General features: G+C 41.7%; 1 protein-coding gene across 13 annotated transcripts in view; it reads right to left on the reverse strand.

Moving 5' to 3' along the window:
* Nucleotides 1–1,162: 1,162 nt before the first annotated feature.
* USP44 (ubiquitin specific peptidase 44) overlaps nucleotides 1,163–27,435 on the reverse strand; it is a 37,430-nt gene continuing 11,157 nt past the window's right edge. For 6 of the 13 annotated variants that reach the window (XM_075933549.1, XM_075933567.1, XM_075933555.1 and 3 more), the window contains 5 exons: nucleotides 27,036–27,182; nucleotides 12,370–12,568; nucleotides 11,014–11,122; nucleotides 9,314–9,519; nucleotides 1,163–8,618 (listed from right to left, as the gene is read on the reverse strand). In XM_075933549.1, the coding sequence (XP_075789664.1) occupies nucleotides 8,416–8,618; nucleotides 9,314–9,519; nucleotides 11,014–11,122; nucleotides 12,370–12,568; nucleotides 27,036–27,182 (864 nt within the window). In that variant the 3' untranslated portion in view covers nucleotides 1,163–8,415. Of the gene's footprint in view, nucleotides 8,619–9,054; nucleotides 9,520–11,013; nucleotides 11,123–12,356; nucleotides 12,569–27,035; nucleotides 27,183–27,435 lie in introns of all 13 variants that reach the window. The other 7 variants (XM_075933575.1, XR_012905201.1, XM_075933588.1 and 4 more) reach the window with 7 other exon arrangements.

Below are 27,435 nucleotides of genomic sequence, written 5' to 3' on the forward strand. Positions count from 1 at the left end.
ACAATCTACCTATTTAACAGTAGTATTTATATTTAGGAGCCAGGCAAAGAGGTATAGTATGTGACAGTGCCAGCAGTTTGGTTTTTTTGGTCCTTGAGCATGTCACTCTCCAGTCTTCAGTTTTTCTGTATTGGAACATGCTACCAAGTACGTTTTGAGTGACTCCTTTATTGTTGTTTTCAGCAGAGTGGCACATCTGATATGCTGCCTTAAGTTAAATGCATCACTTTATACAGCCATGGGCTTGCTGCCAACCTTTGATATTAAAATGTCACTTCTGATTCTTTGGTACCTGTATACCCCATTGTGATACTTAAATATTAATTGATTTTAGTTTCCTGCCTCCTCAAAAGACAAGATAGACAGTAAAAAGACTTAAGGACAGAAGTGATGAAAATAGTAGCTTTGGACTGCAATTGAATCCTCAACCAGATGAGCAAACTTGATACTTTTCTGGTGTAACAGGGATCATTATCTTTTTGCTACAATAACTGGTTTAATCTCATTGATGTTTATTTTACTAAATCATGAGATGTTTTAGAGCTTGGACTACAATAGGCATAACATCACAGCCTTCTTAAATGTCTCGCTGTTAAATTCTGCATAACAAATATACCAACTTCTGTAGTAGTCAGCACAAGTGCCTTAAGCCTAGGAAAACAGAACTCAATATGAAGATGACCTGTTTAGTAGTTTAAAAAAATTCTTTAATAAATATTAAATATTTTGTTAACTTTATTGGATTAAAGGGAGCTGTATATAAGCTGGCTCTCACAGGGCTCTGGTATATAAGCTGAAGCTCTCCTGGTCTCCCATTTTGAGGGAGCAAGCAAAACTTGGCAAAATACCTAAAATCAAAAAGAAATTAAGCTAAAAAAATCCCTGATTTTTCCATACTTGATATTTGTTTATAGAAATGAGTGAAATAATTCATGTTTCTCTTTCCACTTTGGAGTGTCTATACCCTGCATGGTATATTTCCAACCAGTGGGTGGGCAGTAACATTTGCATGTGTCTGGACTTACACTTTTAAAGTTGAATCGCAAGGTGGCATTATGCTGGCCATACTGTTCTGAGTACCTTGCAGTAGTGAAAACAGATATTTGAAAGACTATATGGGATGGGTAGAGTTGTGTAAGGAAATTAAATTGTGATTTAAAAAAAAAAAAATGTACTGATAGGGCAAGAAATAGTGGCATAGATATCTAGCCTTTGTACAAGCCAAGTACCAGTAGTGGGTGCTTTCCTTTATTGCTTTATTTGGAGGAAGGGTTGGGTATGAAAGCCTTCGTCCGGGTCTGCACTATAGACTTACATTATTAAAACTGTCGTTCATGGAGGCGGTTTCATTATGCCAATAGGGGACGCTCTCCCATCAGTGTATCTGTGTGTGCACTGAAAAGCTACAGCAGCACAACACCAGTGCACTTGCACCACTTCAGGGTTTTAAGTGAGGTTTTGCCCTTTGATTCTAGCTTATTTGCTAATTTTCTCATACCATTCGCATCAACTTATTTTCTGCTTGAGACTCTGTGGGCAGCCTTATGGCTTCTCATAGTGTTCCTGTGGGCTACCTTATCCTTTTTTCTGTAGCTTCTCTGAGGGATCATTTCCAGAGCTATTAAAATCATATGAAAATAACTTTGAAATCTTATTGGGTATGTAGTTTTCCCTCATTTCTTGTGCCAACTCCCAAACCACATGAGAGAGGATTGGACTGGCAGTGTTACAAAAAGGGAACAGTAAAATGGGAAAAGATTGTAGGAAATTAGTTTATCCTGTTATCTGCTAATTCACACATTAGAAACTGACAGTAGTGCATAATAACAAGTAAAAAGGAGAATAATTATCTGACATGTAATTTCCAGTCTTGTAATTCTTTTGTAGGTGCTACTGGAAGATTAGATTGCAAAACTTTGCTGCTGAAGTAAGCATCTGCTTTGCTTTTTTGATGTATGATACCTGAATAGCTTTTAATGCAAGGATGCTATCTCCGTGTGGTGTAAACTTATCTGGGCGTGCTTGACATAGCTTCCCCTGTCATCTTACAGTTGAGATTTTTACTGAGATTTTCAAATATGGGAGTCAAAGTCCATATTTAAACCTAAATAAGTGACTGTTTTTCTTCCTGCTCTTGATGGGTTTCTGGTTCTTCCTCGTTGCTTTAAATGTTTCCATGGAAATGGGCTTTCCTTACTCTAAAGCAGGGCTAGGGAACCTTTTTTGGGCTGGGGGCTGCCGACCCACAAAAAAATCAGGGACCACACACGAGAGAAGCAAAGTGAGAAGCCCCTGACTGAGAAGGAAAAAGATACTCCTCACATTCCCCTCGCACATCAGCGCCTGGGGGGCCAGATTAGTAGGTTTTGTGTGCTCCAGCCCTGTGGGTGGGTGGCAAGGAGAATGGAGTGCCAGCGCGGGCTTCCCAATGTAGGGGTATCCCTGAGCCTCAGGGGCCGGATCCAGGCAAGCCAGGGGCCTGGCCTGAGGTTCTCCACCCTTGCTTTAAAGGGTGGCCCATGGGTTATTGTGCCTCTGGTGGTTTGTTGTCCATTGACTGTCTTGACTGTTCCTCTTGATGCGGGACACATCTATGTTCATATTGGGAAGATATGGATGGTTTTTGTTGTTGTGCCCTTGCTTTCTGAGCTGCTTACTTCCGCCAGTAGTAATGTTGAGAGAGTAGGGGATGGAAAGGAGACTGACTGCATTTTGCAGAATCAAAATTTGTTTGATAGTCTCCTTGGCTCAGAACACAAGAATGGCCCATTGAATTATGAGTTCCAACAACTGTGGTGAAAGTGAATGATTGGCACTAATGTGCAACCTGTAGCATAGAGCAGGCACTATAAGCAGCAAGGCACTTCCAGTTTCATTAGGTAGTATTGCCTGGGGTTAGTAGTATTGCCTGGGGAGCATGGCAGGCAATTATGGAGTGCTTGATGGTTTGAATAGAATGCTTCCTATTAAACACATCTTGGAACCAGAGAACTGCTGGGTGTGAATTGTCTCTAACAGGACTTACTTACACAGAAAGTTGTATTTTGAAGGCCATGCATACTGTTAAGTGGTTTTTTTGTGCACTTTGCAGAATGCACAAGGGCAGCTCTTGCCCAAAAGAGCTCACAGGCTAAAGGCCAGAGTTTACCATCAGTCCAAATAGTTCTTATTTTGGGAGTACTCCTATTGAAATCAGTGAGATACTTGCAGATACCCAAGATACCACTCAGCTTGATAAGGACAATGAAATCTAAGCCTCTGAAAGAATGTCATAGTTGATCTAAAACTTCATTGGAGGCTTGGGGCTCACATGTCAGTCTTCTGTTGCATAAAATTTCAGCTGTTGCTGATGGCTACCACCCTGCTACTTTTATTGGGATGCAGGGAGCCACTTTTTGGAATAACTTAGTACGCAATAAAGAGCAGTAGTAAAAAGAAGTGTGCAATTTACTTCAGACTATATCACTTGATGTTTAATGTAGCAGTTTTAGTACTCTGGCTTCTCTGATCCTGAGGTATGCAGCAAACTGACTCTTACTGTAGCATGTATCTTAAATGAACATATTTAAGGCATGTGGTACTGAGCCTTTTAAAAAAGATTAATCTTCAAAGTGAAGTACCACAAAGTGGTTAGTTCTTTAGCAGAACAGCAGTTCTTCACTATAAATCTTCGACTTAATCTTGTACTACTACTTCCAATATGGAAAACTATTCAAAATCGAAGAGAAGTTAAAAAAAAAAAAAAAAAAAAAAAGAGTTAAGAAAAACTTTACGAATCACAGTATTCAAAACATTGCTGAAATTCTTTAGTCTGGTTGTACAGTTATTGGTTGGAGTTAGGGAAACTGCCAAATCCTAGTTGCTTCAAATATGTTTTGTATGTGAAGAAAAAAATTAGTTTATCTCTATAGTTAATCAGAGTTTGTCATGGCTTTGGCAGTTTGAGTCATTAGTACTCAATATTTTGTGGAGCATCTTTTAGCTTTCCTTAAAAATGAAGAGCTCTCTTCCTGTCACAAAGTAGTGTCTCTGCAGAATGTACTTTCTTCATATGTAAATGTGTTCAGTGAAAATAGATGAGCTATAAAATTATGTACTTTGGGACTGCATAACATTTTTTTCAAGCAATATCGATTTTTTTCCTACATGAATTTGAGGCACTTTTTTGTTTGTTTTTTAAACTGAAATGTTTCAATATGTTTTTGAAAGTAAAAATTCTTCATTCACTTGCAGGGGAAAAAAGTGTGCTGTAATTATTTATTTTTTTTAGGGTTTTTGCAGTTAAAATTGTGATTTTTGCCGTGACAAACCACCAGCCTTAAGATTCAAGAAAAGGCAACTAAGAAATATTTTTGTAGTGTTAGCAAGTATTTTTGTAGTTGGCGGTTTTGCAAGACTCCAATCTCAAAAAAGAACAGATTTTCAAGTAATTTCTAGAATCAGTTTCTAAGTTAGAATAACAGAAATAGTGCAGACTCTGAGTAGATAAGACTTCTGCACTTGTCTCTGCACAAATATAGGAAGCAGTTCAGATTTGTCCACCCCAAATGAATACCTCTAAATTTGTACTGTAACAAGCTTCTGCAAGTAACTTGATTTAGCGTTAACTGTATAATATAATCTCTGTAGCCCTACACGTGGTGCTCATTACTATTGTGTGACTACCTCCCTTCGCTTTATTTAAAAAACAAAGTCTGAAAGATTTGTCAGGGGAGTTTATTCTTGGAAAAAGCCTGTTCCTGAAAGGCAGTTTAGAACGAAAAATGTCTATGCTGGATCCTAAAGCCTCACAGCACTATGTGGTTGAGATGTACTGAGCAGTAAAGGTTTTCCCTCCCCCAAAACTAACAGTACTCTGAAAATAGAATACTTGGAACATCATTTTGCAAAAGGAAGTTACTGTTGAGGATTGAATGTAATGCCTGTATTGATTTACAGAGATGCTGATGAATGAGCGGAGGTGGCAGCTTTAAAGACTTTGTATGTGGCTAATGTCTTCTCTGTGTGGGTGGTTGCCATGGGTAAGTGTTGTCCATGGCTTTAGACTGCTCATCCTCTTCTTCAGACTGGATATCAGTCAAGGACACAACTTTTGTCCCTGTGAGAAAGAACATCTGCTACTTTGATCTGGTAGTAGTGTTATCCAGAAGCAGGGGTTCCACATCCTTTAGGGAGAAACTAACTAAGCAGAAGTCATGAACAAACTGTGTTGCACCTCCTCTACTCTGTCATGAGCCTTCAGATTTTCTCTTGCATAGGTTTTCTTGGTTAGTGTTTCCTTAGTCTGTTATCAGCAGTTTGGGATACGAGAGTAGAAGCCTCGTATATAATTGGGAAGAACAGCAAAGGAAAATCCCTAAAGGGATCCAAGTTTTCCTGTGTAGAAGGGAGAGTTGGAAAGAATGAAAATCAAATTTGATTACCAACTTAAGAATCTGAAGGGCTAAGGTGAACAAGGGCCTTAATCCTGAAGAACTCTGAGCCCCAAGAGCTGGAGAGGACTAACTTGGATTGAGCTAAAGTCTGCTAGGGGCTACGTGTGTTGGCTCTAGCAAGTCTTTTCTCCTGGCAAAATATTGGTCTGCAGGTTGAGAACAGTGGTGGCAGAATTCCCTTTCTGACTTTTTCAAAGATTGTCTCATAGATAGAACAGGCAAAAAGCCAAGAGCCATTTGGCCTACTCTATTCTGGCTTTGTGGGGGTGCGGAGCATAGAGGGAAGAGATTGGCTGGTGATTGGTTCTGTTTGTGGTACAGAGCCCTTAGCTAGGTACTGGCTACTCTCCCATAAAAGGGGGAGAAGAGATGCTTGCTGGGGTTCCCCCTCCCAGTACTTGCATACCCCAAAACCTATGAAGTACTAAACTGTCATTCTGTTTAGACCATTAGGCAGAGGATCTGGTGTATAAATAGATATTCACAGGTCTTGACCCATGCCATGACTCTAACCTTCTGATATTTAGAGGAAATATCTTAAAGCCCAAAGTGCACTCATATGGGTGAGAGCTGAAAACTGCAAGGCAGGAGAACCAAAAACTCCATGAAATGCATGACACACTTCGCTATTGCTGTCACGTGAAATATGATCTGTTGTTATAGTGGTAGATCTTACATCAGAAGCATCAGGTGTAGCCCCAAAATCCATGTAGAGCTTGTAAGCAGTTAACTGTTTCCAGATAGAGCACTATTTCATGTTTTTTTCACTCCTTAGTCCCCATCAGGCTACTCTACAGATTCATACTCAAGCTACTCTAATAGTTACTTTTTAGATGATCTACTATAGATTTTTTTTCTAAAACTATACTAGCAATGGTGAGTACATTTTAATATCTATAAAGTAACAAACTAATCCTAGTAAATGTCAGTCCACAGTGTTTTATTGAGGTATAATTTTCCAAGAACTGAGGTAACTTGCATAGGTTTTTATGAAAAAAAATTCACACCAACTTGAACTAATTACAATTTTGGCATTCGCTACAGCAGATGGGAAATGATCCTTTAGGCAATGAAGAAGAGGTGCATTCTCTTAATAGTCTCCAGTTATGATTTATGCAACTGGTTTTACTCAGTTAACTCTGGTGCTTTATTCATGTGTGCTAGAGATTACTGAAGGGATGCTGCTTTACCAAAGAACTGGGCTCACTTTTTCCAGTATCTTTGAACACTGTTTGGCAAGATTAATAGACAGCTAAGGAATTTCCTTCCCCCCAAGTTTAGCAATCCCATTAACATTTTAGGCTTAGCATCTCAGTTGTAAAAGTTAAGGGTACATGTACAATAGGTAATCTTTCTCTCCAAGCCATCATTTCTATTGTTTTCCTCTAGACACTTCACACACACTATTATTTTCCCCTTTTAGTATAGCTCCATATGCACTACTGTGTTGAGTAGGAGCCATAAAAGTACTTGGCTCTTGCAATACTGAACATTACAGTGCCTAAAAAATTGTAAAACCCACAAAAGCCAGCAATGGTATATAGGGAGTTACCAAACCTAGCCCCTAAGACAGGAGTGGGGAACTTTTTTGGGGGTCAGGATCCACTGACCCTGCAGGAAACTCAGGTGGGGAGCTGCACGCAACTGAGAAGCAAAAACCCCCCACACTTTGACTGAGAAGGAGAAAGACCCTTCCCATGCATACCAGACCCAAGGTGAGCCCCCAGACTACTAGATTTTGTGTGCTCTGGCTCATGGGGGGACAGTGTGGGCTCCCCAATGATGAGGGGGAGCCCCAGCCTTGGGGGCTGGATCTGGGCCCTGGGCCTTTGGTTCCCCAGCCCTACCCTAGGAACTACTGACCAGATGGGTGTGTACGAAGCCACTGGCTCTTAGAAATGATCATTGATTTGCAATCTATAAGGGGGAACCTGGAGGCAGCTGGATGTAGTGGTAAAGCAACATCTTGAGGGAAATGCGTTAGGTGCCTGCCTCACTTCACACAATGGCTGCTGGTGGTAGAGGGGGCTACCATGAAGTTTTCAATGATTAGGGCACTTGTCTGAGATGGGGGAATCCTAGTTCATACTCCCCTTTCTGACAATATTTATCCACAGTGGAACAATCACTGGATGTATCAGCCAATGAGAATGGGGAGCAGGCCTTAAGAGCACTGAGCTGGGAGACCCAGAGTCCAGTCCAGCTCCCTTGCTGCAGAACAGCTCTGAATCTAGATGTGTCTCATCTCACAACTATTCTAACCCCTGAGCTACAAGTTAAGGTTGGCACTACGCCCTCTCACTTCCTCTGATTTTTTTTTTTTTAATCCAGTATATGACCTCTGACCAAGCCTACCAGATCAGGTACTACAGGTAGTTTACTGTCTCATTCTTAGTTTTTGGCAGCAGATAGGCAAACTGTTTGCCTGCTCGTAGGGTGAAACAGGGACACCTCCAGGCTTCTGTAGCATTTCTTATCACTTGAAGGACACCCAGGAAAAAAAATCCCTACCCCAGTGAAGAAAAGTTCTATTACTTGACATTTAATAGATGCTTTTGTTAGTGCACCTTCATTCTGTGAATAAGACTGATTCCCACAGACAGTAAGAATCAATAAATGCTATAACATTACACACATGTAGAAAGTTAACAAGATTTACAGACATCAGCTGTCCATTTTTTTTTCTAAACCAATTCAGATCACAATATAAAATAAGCTGAAAAACAGCCTGAGGTAATAGTTAAAAATTCAAAGGGCAATTTTTAAAAAGTTGTAAAGAAATTCTAGGTACTTTAAAATTATCTACTCGCAATATAAATTTATACTAACACTTGAGTGCTTACTTTAGCTAATACAAAAGTGTATAAACAATGTACACTGCTTCACAAGTAAAAAAAATACAATTTGTACTTGCATTTTTCTCTAAAAATACACGAGTTGATAAGATACTTTTTCCTGTACACAGTCAACTGACTTTGGATTAGCTGCTACTGTTTTCACTTAAACAGTCAACAAATTCAGTACACTGCTGATTTCCAGATGGTGAGATAGGAAACGATATTTTACAGTGTGTGTTTGCCTGAGTAACTCGCTGGCTGTAAAACAAGATGTAGGCTTGAGCCTTGCATACTTCTTCCATAGTGCACAAGTTGAGTATGGAATCATTGCAGTGTACCCAGAACCCTGGAATGGAGTAACAGACAATTGTAAAACAACCACAATATTTATGTAAGATGCTTGTACTTTAGGGGTGACACAGGTCTGCTACCATTTGTTAAACACAAATTTGCTAATTTTCTTAATTTTGGGTAAAGTACTAGGGATGTAAAATCCTGGTTAATCAGTGAAACGTTAGATAAACCTAAAGCAGAATCCAGGCTAGGGACCGTGCCAGCCCAGCTGGAGGAGCCCCCAGCAGAGCAGCAAGTCTGTGGGATGCCTAGGCTCCCTGTGGACAGAAGCTGCTCCAGACAAGAGTAGCCCCTGTCTGCAGTGGGCCCCTGCCAGGCTGGAGCAGGCCCCTGCCCTCAGCAGGTAGGGAGCTGCTCCAGCCCCCACTGGCTACTGGTTAACCTTTCACTTCCCTAATAAGCACCACGTTTTACAGAGAAACAACTACCTTTTTATCACATACTTTGTAAGGAACATCTCTGCTGTACACCATATCACATTTGTCTAAGTAGGAAAAAACATCTTAGATTAAACAGTTTAGGTAAATAGTTATAAGTTTTTTGGCACTGGTAGGTCTGGTTAGTAAAATCTTGGTCCATTTTAATTTAAAATGATTCTATTTGTGGCTACATTTATTCGACTAAGGAAGTAGGAGTGTAGCTTCTGAAAGAAAAATTGCATTTCTGATTTAAATTCCTTGTCCATACCTCCTTCTGAGTTATAGCAGTAGGCAGTATAGTGCCCTGAACCAAATCCTTTCCCATGATGCATAATGACAGCAGACAAGTCATAGATAAAGCAATCAGGTAAGAGGGACTTAAGAGACTCTCGGCAGCAATAAGACTCCATATTTAATATCTGATCAAAGCTAACATGTACTCCAATCTTCTCACGATGATTGCGTCCTGACCATCTGGAAAAGTATCAACATTGAAAACAGTGAGTATTTTTCAGCTAATTTGTGTTAAGAGTATTTTAGTGAATCTATTAGGGATGTCAATGGTTAACCAGGTAACCCATAAGCATCACCTTTACTGTTTACTGTTAACTAGCGAGAACTGCTTCAGCCCACCCCCATTTAATCATCTGGTAACACGGCTTAAACAATGTATAATTGGTTAACTTATTAAACAGGATTTTGCATCCCTAGAATCTATGCACATATAAATTCTGCAGTTAGAATTCTGAGCTGCTGAACCATCTCTCCTGCTAATGCTTTTGTACTATACACATGTTAACATATATATGAGTACATTTAATATCCAGCCAAAATTCCCAACTCATCTCTTTTGCTTTCCCTTCAATTCAATGTTCATATGGAAAAATCCTTCACGTATGGGTTTTTACCTACACTATCAGCTGTTCTCAGCCTTCAAAATGTTATTCCTCACATTTGTCTGCTCTCCTGTGCCCACTAGTTATCTAAGCTGAAAGAGAGTGGGTGTAATTACCAAAAAATACATAGGTTACAAGAATTGATGCAGAAGCTTCAGAGACTTTTACAGTTTTGACTCTATAAATTAGAAGTGAAAACAGATCACTCCAGGGCTGATTCCCACTTTCCTTTTCCTTTTCATTAAGGAGTCACTATTCCCTTGGCTGGATTAAGATCACATACAGGTACCTGATGGGTTTGTTTTTTTAAAATGAATGCTAGTGAAGCTGCAAGTTATATATCACCCTGGTGGGATTCATGCAAACCTCAGAATATGCACTAGTGAATAACGGTCATCTATTTTAATCTCAGCATTTGGTAAGGTCACATGATACCAGTTTCAGTTCACAACTTCAAACACTGAACTGCAGATGATTTTTTTTTCCCCTCAAGATATCACAGATACTGCACGTGACAGATTACTCTCTTGGTACATACAAGTATCCACAAAAGTCTCTTTTTCAAATAGAGAAAATTGATTTTCTTGTTGCAAACTGGTTAAGCGTTCAAGATTTAGGATAGATTTTAATTCTCCTGACTTTTTGTTATTGGGAAGTAGCAGGAATAAAAATCTCATTTCTCTGCCTGTGATTTGCATTCTAACAATATTTACCAGGAAGCAGTGGGTTTCCAGAAATTGTCCTTCCTTATTAGGGATGTAAAAACACCCTAAACTAGTTAAATGTTTTGTTCGACTGGTTAACAGCCGTGGGTGGGGTCTAGCTGGCTGGGCTGATTAAGCAGGCTGTTAAGCCACCTGTTTACAGGCTAAGTGGTTAACCTCTTACATCTCTATTCCTTACGACTGAGTTTATGGGCATTCAAAGAAGATAATTTAGAGGATTTTTCTCAAAAATTGATTTTATTCACCCACTGACTGAACCCTGAGGATTAGTGACTACTGGAAAAAGGAGGGATATACGAGTCAAAGAGAATTTGCAATATTGCAAAGGTGCTCGTAGTACTGCTTACCTGAACCGCTTAAGGTGTAGTCTCAGAACTTGAGGTAGTTGACACACCATAAGCTGTTTCTGGGCTTCTGTAAGTATAATTGGTTTTGAAGAAAACTTCCTGCGTTTTGCTGTGATCGAACACACACACATGAATTAAGCGCTAAATTTAAAAAAACCCACCACTAGCATAAAGCACCCTTGAATAGTTTTGAAAACTGTTTGTCATTTTAAGATTTGACTCCAGGATTTTAAGTATTTAGATACAGTAACATTCACTATCCCATGTTACTTTCTTATTAAACTGATGATGTATTTTGGAATCCAATCAGTAAGGATTATTTTATGATTATTGGGCATACAAAATGCTTTTCTGATATACCTCTGGATTATTCAGATGAATGTTGGAAAATATGTACAGCAGTTCATCTATTTTCATCAGGACCAAACTGTCAGACTTATTTTAACAGATTTTTCCCCTCTTCTTGGAGACCATCTTCTATTGTAAAATGACCTAATCTGAGATCTTAAACTTACTTTCAAGCCCACTTTTGATGCACTTAGTATAGAAAAATAGATCTTCAGATTATTTCCTTTCACTATTAAATAAATGGTCTTGTGTTAAAGTCTTATGCTTTATTTATATGACTAGAGCTATAAAAAAATCCATGGTCTATTTTGATGGATTTCACAATCACAGGATTTTAAAAATTGTGATTTTAATTATTTCAGCTATTTACATCTGAAACTAATTGCAGGTGTCCTGACCCAAAAAGGAGTTTTTGGAGGTAGGGGTCACAAGGTTATTCAGGGGGAGGGAGGAATTGCGGTACTGGTACCCTTACTTCTGATGTTACTTCAGAGATGGGCAGCTGGAGAGCAGTGGCTGCTGACTGGGCCCCGAGCTCTAAAGGCAGAGCTGCCCCCAGCAGCAGAACAGAAGTAAGGAACGTATGGTGTGGTATTGCCACCTTTACTTCTGTTCTGCTTGCGGAACTGGGCCCTCAGTCAGCAGCTGCCACTCTAAAGCCACCTAGCTTTGACGACAGTGAGGGTGGCATTACCATCACCCCCATAATCTTGTGGGACCCCCACAACACACTTGGGTCAGTATCCCCAAATTGAGACATCTTGGTCTCTCCCTGTGAAATATGCATAGTATAGGGTAAAAGTACAACAGAACATCAGATTTCACAGTAGGAGATCAGCTTTCAGGGTCTGACTCATTTTTCAAGGTTGCGAATTTGTCTATATATGACAGATGCTTTTAAAATTTGTATTGCTTTCCCTTTAATTGCTGTTTTTTTTTTTCAGTGCCTATATTAATGTATATTTTATGTGAGGAACTTATGCATGAGTACATACTGCCTTTACTCACTGTTGCATTGATCACATGCATATATCTTTCCTTCTAAAGCTTCCGTCTCTGTAAACTTGGCCAACATTTCTGTAAGTAGGCATGGATACTGAAAAGCCATCTCCTTCCCATTGCAATGATACCTCTCAGGAAATTCCAGCGACAGGTCCCAGAAGGGTTCTATTGTATTTGACTTATTGTCACACGCAAGACATGTAACCTGTTAAGCAAAATATTAAGTTATCCTCTTTAACATACAAAAACCTGCTTCTCCACATATCCCTTAATAGTAGGGCTCTGTAATAGTATGTGAATTTGGATCACAGATGCAAATATATAAAATAGAAATATTTTTAACTGGAAACAAAAAATTACCTGTTAACTTATTTTCTCTGAAGCAGCACGTCCACCACTGTATTACAATGATGTGCTAGATACTTTTCTCTTCAGTGAACTATAGGCAGTTTCAAAAAGATCTACTTGGGACTGCTCAAGGCAAGGAAGAACAGCCCCTGAGATTTTTTTCTAAAACAAATACTTACAAAGCAATAACTAACATGAAGTACATGTTAGCTTTATTGAAAGGAAATAGCTTTTTTAAAAATAAAATCACATTGTTATTTTGGAAGTCTTGTAGGGAAGCTATGGATTGAAAGACATCTTTTCAATTTAACAGGTTAAAAAAAATTCAGAAAGTCCATCTACCTATTACGCTTATGGTACAGCTAGACTGCGAGGATCTAATGGAAAAAGATACGCAAAATACGCTCTTTTGTCAGAAGAGGCTCTTCCAAAATTTGGCCCGTCTAGACCGGAACGAGGAATATGTGGGCTTCCGAAAGAGCTTGTTTGCTCTTCCGCAAAAAAAGCGGAAGAGCAAACATCCCCTGGACCCAGTGGCGGTTTTTCAGGTATCCTGAAAAACCTCTGAAGTCTAGCCATACCACTACGGAAAAAGAAGAGCAACAACCATAGACTAGCAATAATAAAATATGGTGAAATGAAAAGAGAATCTTTCTGGAAAAAATGGAAGATAACACATCAAGGAAAATATAACTCACTTGACAGACAGAAAGGAAGAGTCCTGAAAAGCTGTAGGATTGTGGGCTGCTTTTTTTTTTTAAACTAGAATATTACAACATACATTATACATGAGACTTGAAAAACTAAGGCTGGCTTGAGATTCCGTTGGATCATCATGCTGCATCAGTCTTTTTCTATAATTCTTCCATATGCAGCATGCAAGTGGACTGCCTATGGACCAGCTTGGATGGTCTGGGCCTAAGGCAGTAGCAAGGCCGCATTTGGAATACAACAGATATGATTCAGGCACCCTGATACCAAAAAAAGCTGACCAATAGGGTTTTTTTCACAACAGGAAAACTGGAAAATAAATCTTTCACATGTTTAGATTTACCCTCCTAGTTTTGCACATGATTAAAGTGTAAGTAACCCTTAACAGGAATATTTACACTTAATTTACCAGAACCTTCCAAATAATCTCACTAATAAACCCTTGAGGGAAAAACCTCCCAACATTTATAAATAGTCAGAAATCACTAATGACAGCAGCTCTAAACTTGTCATCATTTTGGAAAGGTCAGATATTTTTGAGAAAGCCGTACAGTAGATCCTGTTAGTGTCAAAGCTATCCATACTGATCTACATAACTTCCAGTACTGGACGCAATCCCTATTTTGATATAATGGCTAACATCTTCCATAAATGAAGCTTATGGAATGAAATCAACCAGGAGATGGGCCATAAACACAGATTTACTTTACATTTTATTGACTCAGAACATGACGACATGAAATGTACTTATTACAACCTTCAGTTTTTACAACACACATCTCAACATGTTTTCAAGTGTGTGGAATTTTTTTTATAAATGTATAACTGGAAGTATAACTGAAAGCCAAAACAGTGGTTGATGAGTATTCTACATCAATACATCCTTCCTATTTGATTAGCTGATATAGCTAACATGAAAATATGATAAACATCAATTGCAAAAACAACCAAGTTTGAAAAAGGATCAGAATATTTATTATATTTATCATAACACAAAATCAGACAACTGCTATAATAGCACCCTACACTGCAGTTCTAGAAATCTCAGGTGGGCCTACATCTATAGCATTGACCTTCAGAAATATGGAAATTCAGACCATTTCCCCCAAAAGTTCCTTTTTATACAGTGGTCTGACTCATAATCATGAGCACCTTTCCCAATATGCTCTACTAGTAACTGCCTCTTAGAATCTGGTAACACAACTATTTACAGCTCTTTGGTGGTCATTTTGCCTGCAAAGCAGGTTGCAATTCCTTCTGCTCCCATGCCTCATGGTTTTTGCCTTGCTATCGTTACTGAGAAGACACATTCTCAGTTTATGAAACAGGGAAGTATTAAAACTGTCAAAGAAATCTTCTAGAAGAATGCTGTAATAGAGACTTCACAGTTGAACAGTCACAACTTAACCTTCAGTAGCACACACTGGTGGTTAATTAAAAACACCCCAAACCCTGAGAGAGGCCTGTCAAAGGGATCAGTAATAATGATCACTCCTGTGTTGGCAACCATTTTTGTTCAGTACCTCCTTACACAAAGTTGAGCAAATACTTAATCTTTGCTGCTCTGCTGAATTTTTCCAAACAAACATTTTTAGATTAAAATGGATTTAAAAATACTAAAAAAATGCATAGTTGAGGGCACTATAAAGTGAAACCCTTTCATTCCTCCTGAAATTAGCTATTTAACATAAGTGCCATTCTTTAGAGCAAATAACAAAATATGTACTAGTATCCAGTAATAAGTGGCCATTCTACCTATTAGCCAACGCTCATTCATTTTAAGTAAGGGATACTCAACACGTGGACCACAGTTTGGCTGTGTCTAGACTGGCAAGTTTTTCCGCAAAATCAGCTGCTTTTGCAGAAAAACTTGCCAGCTATCTACACTAGCCGCTTGAATTTCCGCAAGAACACTGACTTCCTACTGTAAGAAATCAGTGCTTCTTGCGGAAATACTATGCTGCTCCCGTTCGGGCAAAAGCCCTCTTGCGCAAATCATTTGCGCAAGAGGGCCAGTGTAGACAGCACAGTACTGTTTTGCACAAAAAAGCCCCGATGGCTAAAATGGCCATCGGGGCTTTTTTGTGCAAAAGCACATCTAGATTGCACGGACGCTTTTCCGCAAAAAGTGCTTTTGCGGAAAAGCGTCCATGCCAATCTAGACACTCTTTTCTGCAAATGCTTTTAACGGAAAACTTTTCCGTTAAAAGCATTTGCAGAACATCATGCCAGTCTAGACGTAGCCACTGGGTTTACGCAGGGCTCAACACGTGGCCTGCAGAGGGGCTTCTTTGAACATGGCCTCCACTGGGAACACGCTCCACAACAGCGAGTCAATATAATGATCTTATGTTGATATGAGTTTTAGTGGTTAAATTCCTGGACCATCATTGCTCATTAAAAGTGCTGACATAGGGATGGAAATTGGGGAAATATTGCATTTTATTAGTATCAGCAGAACGGACTTAAATGGGGCCTGCATGTTGAGTAGTCTTGCCTTAATCTTTGTATTCAGGCCGATCAGTGTGAGAGAAGCTATTTGCATATATCTGCATGTATATGCAACCACACGTAAGTTGTGGGCCTCCGTATGTGTTGTGAGTGGCCTCTGGGGCTTCCAAAGTTGAGTAGCCCTGTTTTAAGTTATTCTGGATGGAGCTCATTCAGGTATACATTTTGTAAATGCCAAAATCAGGCAATGTTTAAAAGCAGCATTTCTGAAATGCAACCACCAGAGGATTTTCCTAGAGTGTGAGGCTGCAGAAGGAAGCTTGGGGGAAAGGAAGAGAGGTGAGAGTAGCAGAGCACAAGAGGGTGATGGCAAGCCTGAGAGTGGGGGAAGGCAGCAGGGACTGGAGGCACCAAAATACAACTGTCCATTATTTGTATTATTGAGTCTGCAAAAACAACCCTACCTAAATGATTTGTAATTATGATTACAATAATTTCGACATATATATGTGGATATTTTTTCTTAAAGTATTTTATGAAAATTTGTCAGTGTGGTCACAACCAAGAATCTATGGCTGCACTCTGAGGCCATGAAAAATGTTGTGAGAACCCCAGCCTAAATCCATAAGCTCTGGCTACGTCTACATTGGCAAGATTTTGCGCAAATACTTTAAACACAAGAGTTTTTGTGTTAAAGTATTTGCGAAAGAGAGTGTCTACACTGGCATGTGCTTTTGCGCAAAAGCATCCGTGCCAGTGTAGACGCTCTCTTGCGCAAGAAAGCGCTGATGGCCATTTTAGCCATTGGGCTTTCTTGTGCAAGAAATTCATGTTTCCTGTCTACACTGGCCTCTTGCGCAAGAACAGTTGCGCAGAGGGCTTTTTCCTGAGCGGGAGCATCCTAGTTCTTGCGCAAGAAGCACTGATTTCACACATTAGAACGTCAGTGTTCTTGCGTAAGAACTCCCCGCCAGTGTAGACAGGCAGCATGTTTTTGCGCAAAAGCAAGTGCTTTTGCACAAAATCATGCCAATGTAGACACAGCCTATCAGTAATTCAGAATGAAAAAGGAATCAGAGTCTAGACCAGGCATGTCAAACTGATGTTCGGAGGGCCACATGCGGCCCAAGCAAAATTTTTTGCAGCCTGCCAGAACATTTTATAAAAGAATCAAGTGCGGCCCTCTGGCCGCTTGGAGTATGTGACCGAGTGTCTGTTCACAGCCGGCTGGGCTGCTTTGCACCGTTAGGTTGAGAGGTCTGGCTCTGGGGGAGAGGGGAGGCATTAGATTGGGGGGGGGGGGGGGGAGACTGGCTCTGGGAGAGAAGGGAGGCATTAGGTTCAGAGGGCTCTGGAGAAATGGAGGGGGATTGGGTTATAACGGGGGTATGGGAGTGTCTGGCTCTGGGGGAGAGGAAGGGGATATTTTGGTAATATTTTGTTTTTTTTTTATTCCCAAATAAAATCACAATGTATATTAATTTTATATCAATAAATGTCAATTTTTTGCAATTGCACGAATAATTATATCTTTATGCAAAATCTCAAACTTACAAAGTATCGGAAATTTTCACAAAAGCCTGTTCTATTTGATTAACCATGGTCTATACTTGTTTTTATTTCAACGAAACAAGTTATGTAGCATATAAATTTAAGGTTCTTTTAAATTTTGTATATTTAAATACAAAAGTATGTAAAATTAATTTTAAAAATATTTAATAAGCAAATAATTTTACACATCAAATTATTGTAATAATATAAAATATACTTAAAATAGAATCTATAAAATAAATAACTACAACTTTCTGACACAGTACATTTTCTTTGGTTGCCCTCGGGTTGCCAGGTGTCCGGTACTGGTGCCTTCCGCCTGACACCTGAAATGCTGGGGGGTTTTTGCACAACAAATTTTGTCTTTTTTGGTCAAACCACCTGGGAACCTCAAGTGGCCCTGAAAGTTATACATTTTCATTTGTGTGACTCTCAGTAGGCTTCGAGTTTGACATGCCTGGTCTAGACCTAGCCAGCTTAGGTGATTATTTTGGTCTTTGAGCATAACTACAGCATAAAAAGACTAATGAACGTGTGCTGTACAAATAGGTGTCTTTTGGATTAAATGCTTTTTTAATTGATTTCTTGAAGAAGGATTTGCTAAATATGAATGCACGGTAGTGTTGTGGGCTCAGGATGAAATGCACAAATAAAAAGACTGAAAATAATTTTGGCAAATTTTGGTAAACTCAGCATGTTTTCCTGTCAACCTGTATCCAATTTTTCAATCATTCTGCAGCAGACAATACTGCTGTAACACTACCAGCCATGGCCTAGCAGCAGAGTTTAGCTGAAGCAACCTGGCTGAGTTTCATCCCCTGCTTCTTGCCAGAAAGCAGAAAGGCATTGTTTTTAATTTCTCCTCTTATAAACTGAGTGAATCTGATCTGTGCAGGCTGGCTCCTGTTCTGATGCAGAGCCCCACTGACTTCAATGGGACACAACATAAGCATAAAGGCCCATTCATACAGATCAATTTGCAGGCTCAGACCCTTAACTGTGAAGTTAACATAGCTTTCACAATATTCCTGTGACATTTAATTTTCATCTCTTGTGAAGGTTTCATGTGTTAAAGCAGGGCAATAATTTTTGATGGGAGGGGGGCTACTCCAAGATTTTGCAAAGTGGTCGAGGGCCGCACTCTTCCATGATATTAATGGAGGAGGTGCGGGGTCTGGGATGGAGGTTGGGTGCAGCAGGGCACTTGGGGTAAGGGAGGGCATTTGAGTGAAGGAGGCCGTTGTGACCTGGGGCACTGGGATAGGGGATTGGATGTGACCTAGGGCAGGGGATTAGGGTACAGGAGAGGGTGCAGGGATTTGAGTTGTGGGCTAGAGCAGGAGAGGACTGTGATCTTGGGCTGGGGATTGAGGTGCTGGATTGGTGAGGGATTATGGGTACAGGAGGGGGTTTTGGGTACATGGAGTAGGGAGCAGGAGTGGGAGGGCAGAGGTTTGAGGAGGGGGGGGGGGGGGGGACAGAGGTAGGCTCTGCCAGAAGACTTACCAGCCAGCAGCAATTCCTCAAATCAGCCTCCCTGCCTGCCCCACCTCCTCACAGGCTGCAGCCATGCACTCTGGAGCCCCTTGTGCTTCCTGGCTGCCTGTTATTGAAACCGACAGCTCCCACTGGCCAGTTTCTGGCCAGAAACTGGTCAATGGGCTTGTCCTGGGAGTGGGAGCAGCTCCTAAAGCTTTCCCAATTGTCTCCTGACTGTTTTTAAAGAAAAACTGCCCTGCAGCTGTGTTTCTGATCAGTATGCAGTTGAAGTGAGGCAAGCGAGGAGCATGCCTGAGGCTTCCTGCAGCATCCACAGAGCAGATTCAGCCCACGGGCTGCATTTTGCCCAGGCCTGTGTCAGAGTGTAAGTATGTGGCGTGCACACACAGAGCCAGTGATAGTTTTTCAAAAGCATGTAATTTATGGAGAATGTATAAAAAAATAATGGTGGGTGAGTTTTTATTGCACCCACTTTTACTGAGGAGAGAGAGAAGCTTTTGAGTTCACACAGAGCTCTTCTGGTCATGAAAATTAACCCACAGTATCACTGGTAAATACTAGACTTGTACAGCTTGTTTAGCATATGTTTGACACATTTCAAAGAACAAGGTGAAGTGGTCCCTTAGTAACTCTCCCCCCCACACACACTTCTGGGGGAAGGGGGTTGGTGATTTTAGATTGTCGAAATAAGCCATAAATCCAAAATCTCTATTCAATCCATAATTTGTAGTGTCTAGCAAAATAATTAGTTTAAGCTCCCAAACTCATCTTTTCAACTCCGTAACTCGAAAGTTTTCCTTTCACCAAGAAAATGGGTCCAATAAAAGGTATTACCTTACTGACCTATAACATCCTGGTACCAACATAGTTAATCTCAAGAGAGGAGTGTAAACATTGAAAAAACAGTAAGATCTGACAACCTTTTTATTTTCTTTCTGGTACAGATAAGTAGCATATCTGGGTATTTTATTGAGAGACAGTATACTTTCATAATATACAAACAACAAAGAGTCCTGTGGCACCTTAAAGACTAACATTTGGGCATAAGCTTTTGTGAATAAAGACCACTTTGTCAGGTACCATGGAATTCATTTTTGCAGGTACAGACTAACATTGCTGGCCCTCTGATACTTGTTGAGTATGCATGATAGCAAAAGGGATTGAGATTTTACTGCAGGTTGAAATTTGGTTTGTGGTGGGAGTTTGGAAGGTATATTGCACTATTAAGAGTTTTGACTTTAAAAAAATATATAAAACTAAAATAGAAGGAAATATTAAACATGTAGGAAACAATTAAAGAGTTTTGTATACATAACTTACATACATTGATGGGTGATCCACAGTGATAAGTGAGGTTATAGTTTAGTGAATGTCAGGCAAAGTGAGCACATGATACTGTATTGCCCCTTGAGCCAGTCTGGAAGTTCAACCGGCTTCACCCTAACCATCCAAATCAACTTGAAACAAGGCTACTAGGTACAATCGATTATAGATGAACAGCTGAAAAAACACACACTTAACTACATGTGAGGAGATGAAGGCCTGTCTGAAAAAAATGACAAGGTAGAGATGTCATTGAGAGTGACAACTGACTCAAATGATACTTGCTATATCTGAGTTGTTTGCTTGTGGAAAGCAGATCATTTGGCCATTCTACAATCTTTTCCCAATAAGTGAATTTTAATGTGAATACACTGACATCCCACCAGCAGATTCAGTCACTGGATTCAATGGCTATGTCTACACTCACAGCAAATGAGGCTAAGCATGGAATATTGCTGAGCCTCATTTGCATACCTAACGAGCTGCCATTTTTGCAGAAGAGGCTGTTGCACCAGAAGGAGCAGTCTACACTGCCCCTTCTTGCGCAAGAAAAACCCTCTTGAGCAATGCTGCTACGCCGATTATTTTCAGGAATAACAGCATTGCTCAAGGAGGTTTTTCTTGCGCAAGAAGGGGTAGTGTAGACAGCTCCTTCTGGTGCAAGAGCCTCTTCTGCAAAAATGGCAGCTCATTAGGTATGCAACTGAGGCTCAGCAATATTCCATGCTTAACCTCATTTGCTTATTTCTCACGCAAGAAGCCGCAAGTGTAGACATAGCAAAAGAGGGTAGGGCAGCCCCTTAAAGCAGAATAGTGGTTGTAGATTTATTCTGACAGGATGGTATCTCAGCTATGGTAGAGGAAAGCAAGCTATTACCACAGTGCTGTGGAAAAAGATAATCCTAGGATCAAAGATTCATTTTCCCCTGCTCTGTGGAACAGAGAAGGGGCAGAGTTTGATGGTAGATGTCCTGATCTCCTTCCCAGCAACGTATTTGCTCCTCTTTACTTTCATTGTTGGGCTTAATGCTACAAGAGCACACAGGCAGGAACACAAACAAAAATAAAAACCGGAGTAATCTTTGATGGGGCTACAATGTTTTGTTTTAAAGTAGTGGTCACCAACTAGTCGATCTCAACACAGTCAGGGTTCCGAACCGCCCCCCCTCGCCCTCCCAATAAGGAGCCCATACACTGGCCCTACAGCCTCCCACCACTCACAAAACTGGAACCTGGGATAATCTTTTTCCACAGTAGTGGAGCAGGGTTGGGATGGGAGGAGTCCCAAGACTCAGCACCAGATCCTTATTTTCCCTTCCTCCCCCCATGCTCCAGGGAGGTAGGGTCAGGGGCAAAGCTGGAGCTAACATGATACTGGAGGATCCAGACCTTGAGCAGCTGGATTTCCTAAAGGAGCAGCACATGCAATTTTTCCAGCACTGCCTGCAGATCCTGACCAAGAGATACTCATCCCTGGAAACAACCTGCCCCCAGGTACCAGACAAGCTGCTCCTGCCCAGACACCCACCAGCACCTTGCTCCTGCCCCCGGGACTCAAACCTCAGCAGTTAGCAAAAAATAAAAGTCCACTTATTTTTATATTGTGAATATGAAACCTTATGTCAGTCACTTTTACTGTTTAACAGCAAAGACAATCAGTTCCTCTCTTGCTGGAGAAATCTCAGGGAGACAGAAAAATCTTTATAATATCTGAAAAAAATTCAAGAGATATTATTTAAAAGGTGTTATAGCTAAGAATTTTTTAAAAAACAGTTTTGAAGTTGACTGCATCCCTTTACATTGGCGCTCATGATGAAAGCATCTCTGTAATTTACTGAGAAAAGCCTAAAAGAAGAGTAGAAGTACAAACATGGTCATCCTGAGGGGAGTGTGCGCTCAGGACAATCTCCCTCTATCCCAGCCCCTGCCTCCAACCCACATCTTCCCGCCAAAACCCTGTTCCGCTCCCTCCCATTACACTTTTTCCTTCAACCCACTTTCCCCCAAGGGACGCAACCTGGCTGGAGCAGTGCTGCTCAGTTTCCTGCAGCTCCCATAGCTGATGGTGAGTGCAGGTGTGGGCCCGACCTCTGCTGCCAGTACCAGGTCCTCTGCTAGTCCCCCAGGCAGGGCCCAGGGTGGCTACCCCAAGCAATGCATAGATGGGACAGTTCTGAGCACAGTATATTCAGAGCTAGGGTCATACTTGAAGAAACTCATTATCTCTGCAAGTGTGGAAATATATCCGAACAAAAACTTAACTCTACATGTAGAGAAGCCAGCCTCCAATCTTCCCTTATTTATAGGTCTGAATACAATTTTATATGAGATTCTGGATCATGGGCTTAAAAAAAACAAACAAGAGAAATCTGAAGCTGAAGGCTGAAGACAATTTAATTATGGAGATGATGTACTCATACAAGGTAGGGTAAAACATCATTGTGCATCAGTGATAAGCAAGGATCTTAAAACCATTGCCACGGAAATCTGTTTATCAAAGCCTCCATAATGTAACTGTTTAACAATTGAACCAACAGCCACCTGAGGCAGGCATTCGGAGCCCCTGCTACTGTCAGACATGGGAAGGGTTAATGTGGAGATGTGGAAAACTGGTTTTCTACATTACTACATACATGCCTCTCTCTCGTACTATGGGTGATTACCATCCTTTTTCATGTTACCTTCATGTTTTCATCCTTGACCTAATATATCCAGATATACCAACTCTGTCAGGCACTTGTGAAGTCACATGGACTCTTGAAAAGTGGGGAATAGTATGGAGAAGACATGTTAGAAATAGAATTCCAAGTCCATGTACACATTTATAAATTTAGACATTTTTATCAATCATATTTTGTATTGGGTGGATTAATCAGATTTTATTTAAAAGTACATTACAACAAACTATTTAGTAATGATGCTCAGAGAAGGAAAGGAATGCACCAGTCTCAAGGTCTATTGAGCCCCATTTATTTTTTTTACCCCCTACACAAGGGGATAAAAACTACATCATTATAATGAGTTATTTCATCATATGTGCTTCCTGTCCAGTAAACATTTTGCTATTCCCTTCCCCAAGTACAGGAGGCTATGAATATTCTCTTGCCACTAGCCACCTTTATACAGGAAAATGCAGTAGTGGTACTGTTGAGATTTTGGTTGTGTACTCTCCACATAATTTTCAGGATTCTATCAAATGGCACCTGTAAGGAAGTCTGTAATCCAAAGAGAGCCACAACCTTCCATGTAAAAAATAAGTATATAACAGCTGATCTTACAGTGGACTGGAAAGAGAAAGAGAAGACGTTATTCAGAACACGCACACCCCCTACCCATATTCCCCCACATTTTTGCCACATAAAATCTGTTGTGGGTTCTGGGCATGAGAGAGACCTATTTGGGAATATTTTGAAGAAATTCATTCTGTGTAAAAAGAAAAACGTGTCAAGTAGAAGCAATGCAAGAAGATGATGCAGGGCCTAGTTTCATGAAACAAGATAAGGAAAACAGCTTACTGAGAGAAAATTATGTGGCTGAAGCTGTGGATATTAGAAATGTAAAAAGTCATTTGAAAATGTAACTGTTCCAGCCCCCACCAATTAACCGGAACCGGTAAGCCTCACTCATTACTAGTGAGGCTTACTGGTTCATTATTTACATCTCTAGTGGATATGACTGAGTGGATCAACTGGTTAGTAACTTAAATAATTCAAAAAACGAGGAGTCTTGTGGCACCTTAAGGCCAACAGATTTATTTAAGCATAAGCTTGTGTGTAAATCTCAATGTATCATTCTTCAAGACTCTGTCTTATACAACTGTTAGACAAATTCCCAAGCTGTTTACTGTGTCTGATATTGCTAGAAAAAAGTTTTAAAAAAAAGATTAACTATTCCTTATGGCTTGTTTGATTAGTTAAGTAGATTTAGAATCTATCACTCAAGCATACAATACAGAAAACTGCGTAAGAGGAATGTAGAGTTGCCAGTTATTCACCTTGATTTGAATCAATCCACCTTGATTATAAAGGTGCCATATAATAGTGTAACTTATTCACCTTCACTTATGGGAATTAGGGATATTAAATGCCGGTTAATTGAATAATGAGTAACCTCATGAATTCTTATCAGTTACTCAACTATTCTATAGTCCCCGAAAGGGGTAGTCAGTGTGCTCTGTCCCCACTCCTGATGAGCCTCCTGCCACTCTCTGATGCTGCCTCTAGATCAGAGGCAGCAGCGTGGGGTGCCAAGTGGGAGGCTGGTCCCCAAGGAGAGCCAGTTTAAAAACCAGCTCCCCTCACAGACTGGCTGCCTGTTGCCCTGTGGTGATGCCTCTGATATAGAGGCAGCAGTGTGGCGTGGCAGCAGCCTATCTGGAGGAGAAGGAGTCTGAGCTTCTGGACCCAGCATGAACTGGAACTGAGCCAGACTGCCTGCCCGCCTAGCTCCTAATACACTTTAAATGTAGAGCTGCAGCATTTAAAGCTGTCCCAGACCTGTCACAAGCCTGGACTGAGCAGGACTGCTGGCCAGCCTGCTAAAAAATTTACTGGGGAAGCAGTAGAGGCAGGGGGGATTTGCATGTAGTCTATAGCAGTGTTTCCCAAACTATGGTCTGCAGCCCAGGAAAAAAATACCGGGCCTCAGTATGCCTAGTGGCTGTCAGCAGGGTCGGCCTTAGGCCAATTCAGGCCCCGCGCCCCTGAACCCGGAAGTACCGGCGAGTTACAGAGCTGGGGGCCCTGCTCCACCGATACATGGAGCTGGGTCTCTCCTCCGGCTCTACCTGGAGCGGGCCCGGGTCCCCCGCGTGTCCTCCCACCCCGCCCCCAGAGCGTCCCCGCTGTGTGCAGCTCCTCCTCACCGCCTGCTGCTGCCCATGTGCGGCATTGCCCATGTGGGCGGGGAGGACGCCTGGGCGTGATGTGACGTCACTGCCCGGGATTTTAAAAGTCTTCGGAGGCACGTGGCGGGGCCACACTGGCTCCAGCGGCCTCTGGCCTCGCAATGTGGAAGGCTGAAGGTAGGGAATGGACTTGGGTGGAGGCGAGGAAGCAGCAGCGGCGGGCTTACGCAGAGGGGAAGGAGTGGAAGGAGAAGGGGCTTGGGAGGGGAAGGCACCAAGGGACGGTGCAGGAGAAAGACACAAATGCCAAGGGGCCAGGTGCAGAAAATGAGGGAAAAGGTAAGAGGGGCGGTGTCAGTGGGAGGGGGGACAGGGTGATGCTGGGAGAGGAGAGGGGAAGGGCATTGGAGGCTGGAGGAGGGGGTGCTGGGAGAAGGCTTGAAAGAAGGGGTGGGCATGAGAGACGTGGGGATGGAGCAAGTCATGTGTGAGGGCACAGAGGGGCAGGAGGGGATGGGTATCAGGGAAAGAGAGGGCAAAGGGGGCAGGGGCAGTAAGGGAAGGGGGAGGCACCAGGAGAGTGCAGGGCTAAGGGAAGGTGCAGGTGCTAGGGGATTCTGGGGTGAGGAGGAGGAGAGAGCTGGCCACCGGAAGCAGAACTGGACAGGGGAATCGGGGCAGGCTGGGGAGATTGGAGGGCGGTGGAAGTAGGGCTGCTGGGGGGTGCGAGGTTGGGGGCAGGGAGCTGGCCAGGGAAGATGGGGGCGGGGGGGGAAGAAGAAGCAACCGCCGTAAGGAGGGCAGGATGTGGGCAGCAGGGCTGGCCAAGGGAGATAGGGAGGAGAAGCGGGGGGGGGGGGGGGAGACCTGGCTGCCCGGGAGGCGGTTGGGGGAAGTGGGGGGAGCAGGGAGGAGGAATGAATCGGCCTGCGGGGAGTGGGACTGACCTGGCCATATGTAGATCTTGGGATGCTGTTCCCCCTGTTCCCCTCTCCCCCCCGCAAAGCACAAAGCATGAGTTAGTTCGGCCCAGGGATTCTATTGCCCCCCCCCCCCCCCCCCCCCACACACACACCCCCTCCTCGAGTAGTTGCGAACTGGCTGGCTGGTAGACACACTCATGCAGCATGAGCACATTTACCAGTCAGGCAGTTCGAACTACAAACTGATACATCTAGTAATAATACAACTTACCTAATGAGAATGCACAAGACATGTTATATGTCTGGTATTTTCTGAGTTTGTTTTATGTGTTTATATTTTTGGGCTGCAGAAAGCAGTATTGAAAAAAAGGGTTCCAACTAAAGTAAAAAGTTTGGGAAACCCTGGTCTAACCAGCTGTCTGTCTGTCTGTCTTACAGTCCATTTATCCAATCCATATTCCTTAACTTGCTGGCAAGAATATTGTGGGTGACCATATCAAAAGCTTTGCTAAAGCTGGCACTGGGGGTTTTGGGAGGACCAGAAACAACTTATTCGAATATTCATCATTTGGTTAATGAATATGCAAATGAACATCACCAGCCCTCAAAAGTTCATGAATGGATTTACTGGTCCCTGTGACAAAAAGTTCGGGAACCCCTGGTCTACAGCATTAACCTAGAAGCTTCTGCTTATCAGTTAATTGACTACACTATTACATACCTAACATGAATTAAGTTATAGTGGTACCAGTACTTACAGGCATATATAACACTGCTCAAAAACGGCAGGTGGATTCAAACCTGGGACCTGTGGAGACTAGTGTGGGAGCCTTTACAGCTTGAGCTATAAAGCCAGCTGATTTTCGGTACAGGCTTCTACCCTAAGTTCCAGAAGTCCCAGGTTCTGTTCCACCTGCAGGTGGTTACGCTTTCACGTGGGGTGGTACTACACTTACTGTACCAATGTAGTTAAAGCGTTCCTACCTGTGTGTAAACCACCCCTAGAATTTAATACCTACTGTGTAACAAGTTAATTCAAAAAGCCTTTTAACAGATGTCAATCCTGTTTCAGTGAGTCGTGTTATCTTTTTGGTAATCATAGTTAGAAGTCTGTTAATCACTGTCACTATATCAGACAGGTAGATCCATATTTGCCTTTTCTGCACCTAGTATTGATTGAAAAGGAGAAAGGTTAACAGACTGAGATTTTAACCCTCTCATCATCCATACAGAACAGCTTCCATGTTCTAAAAACCTTCCGCAGAGGGCTGGCTGTCAAGTACTCTTCATGGTTTGACTACCAGTAATACAAATACATCACTTCAACTAAAAGGTATTTCTGTAACAAACCAGGACTCTCACAAGTAGCTTATTAATATTTACTGATTCAAACATGGAGAGGAATGTTGAAAGCTCATT

Source organism: Pelodiscus sinensis, chromosome 1 (genome assembly GCF_049634645.1).
Source record: "Pelodiscus sinensis isolate JC-2024 chromosome 1, ASM4963464v1, whole genome shotgun sequence".
Classification (NCBI taxonomy): domain Eukaryota; kingdom Metazoa; phylum Chordata; order Testudines; family Trionychidae; genus Pelodiscus; species Pelodiscus sinensis.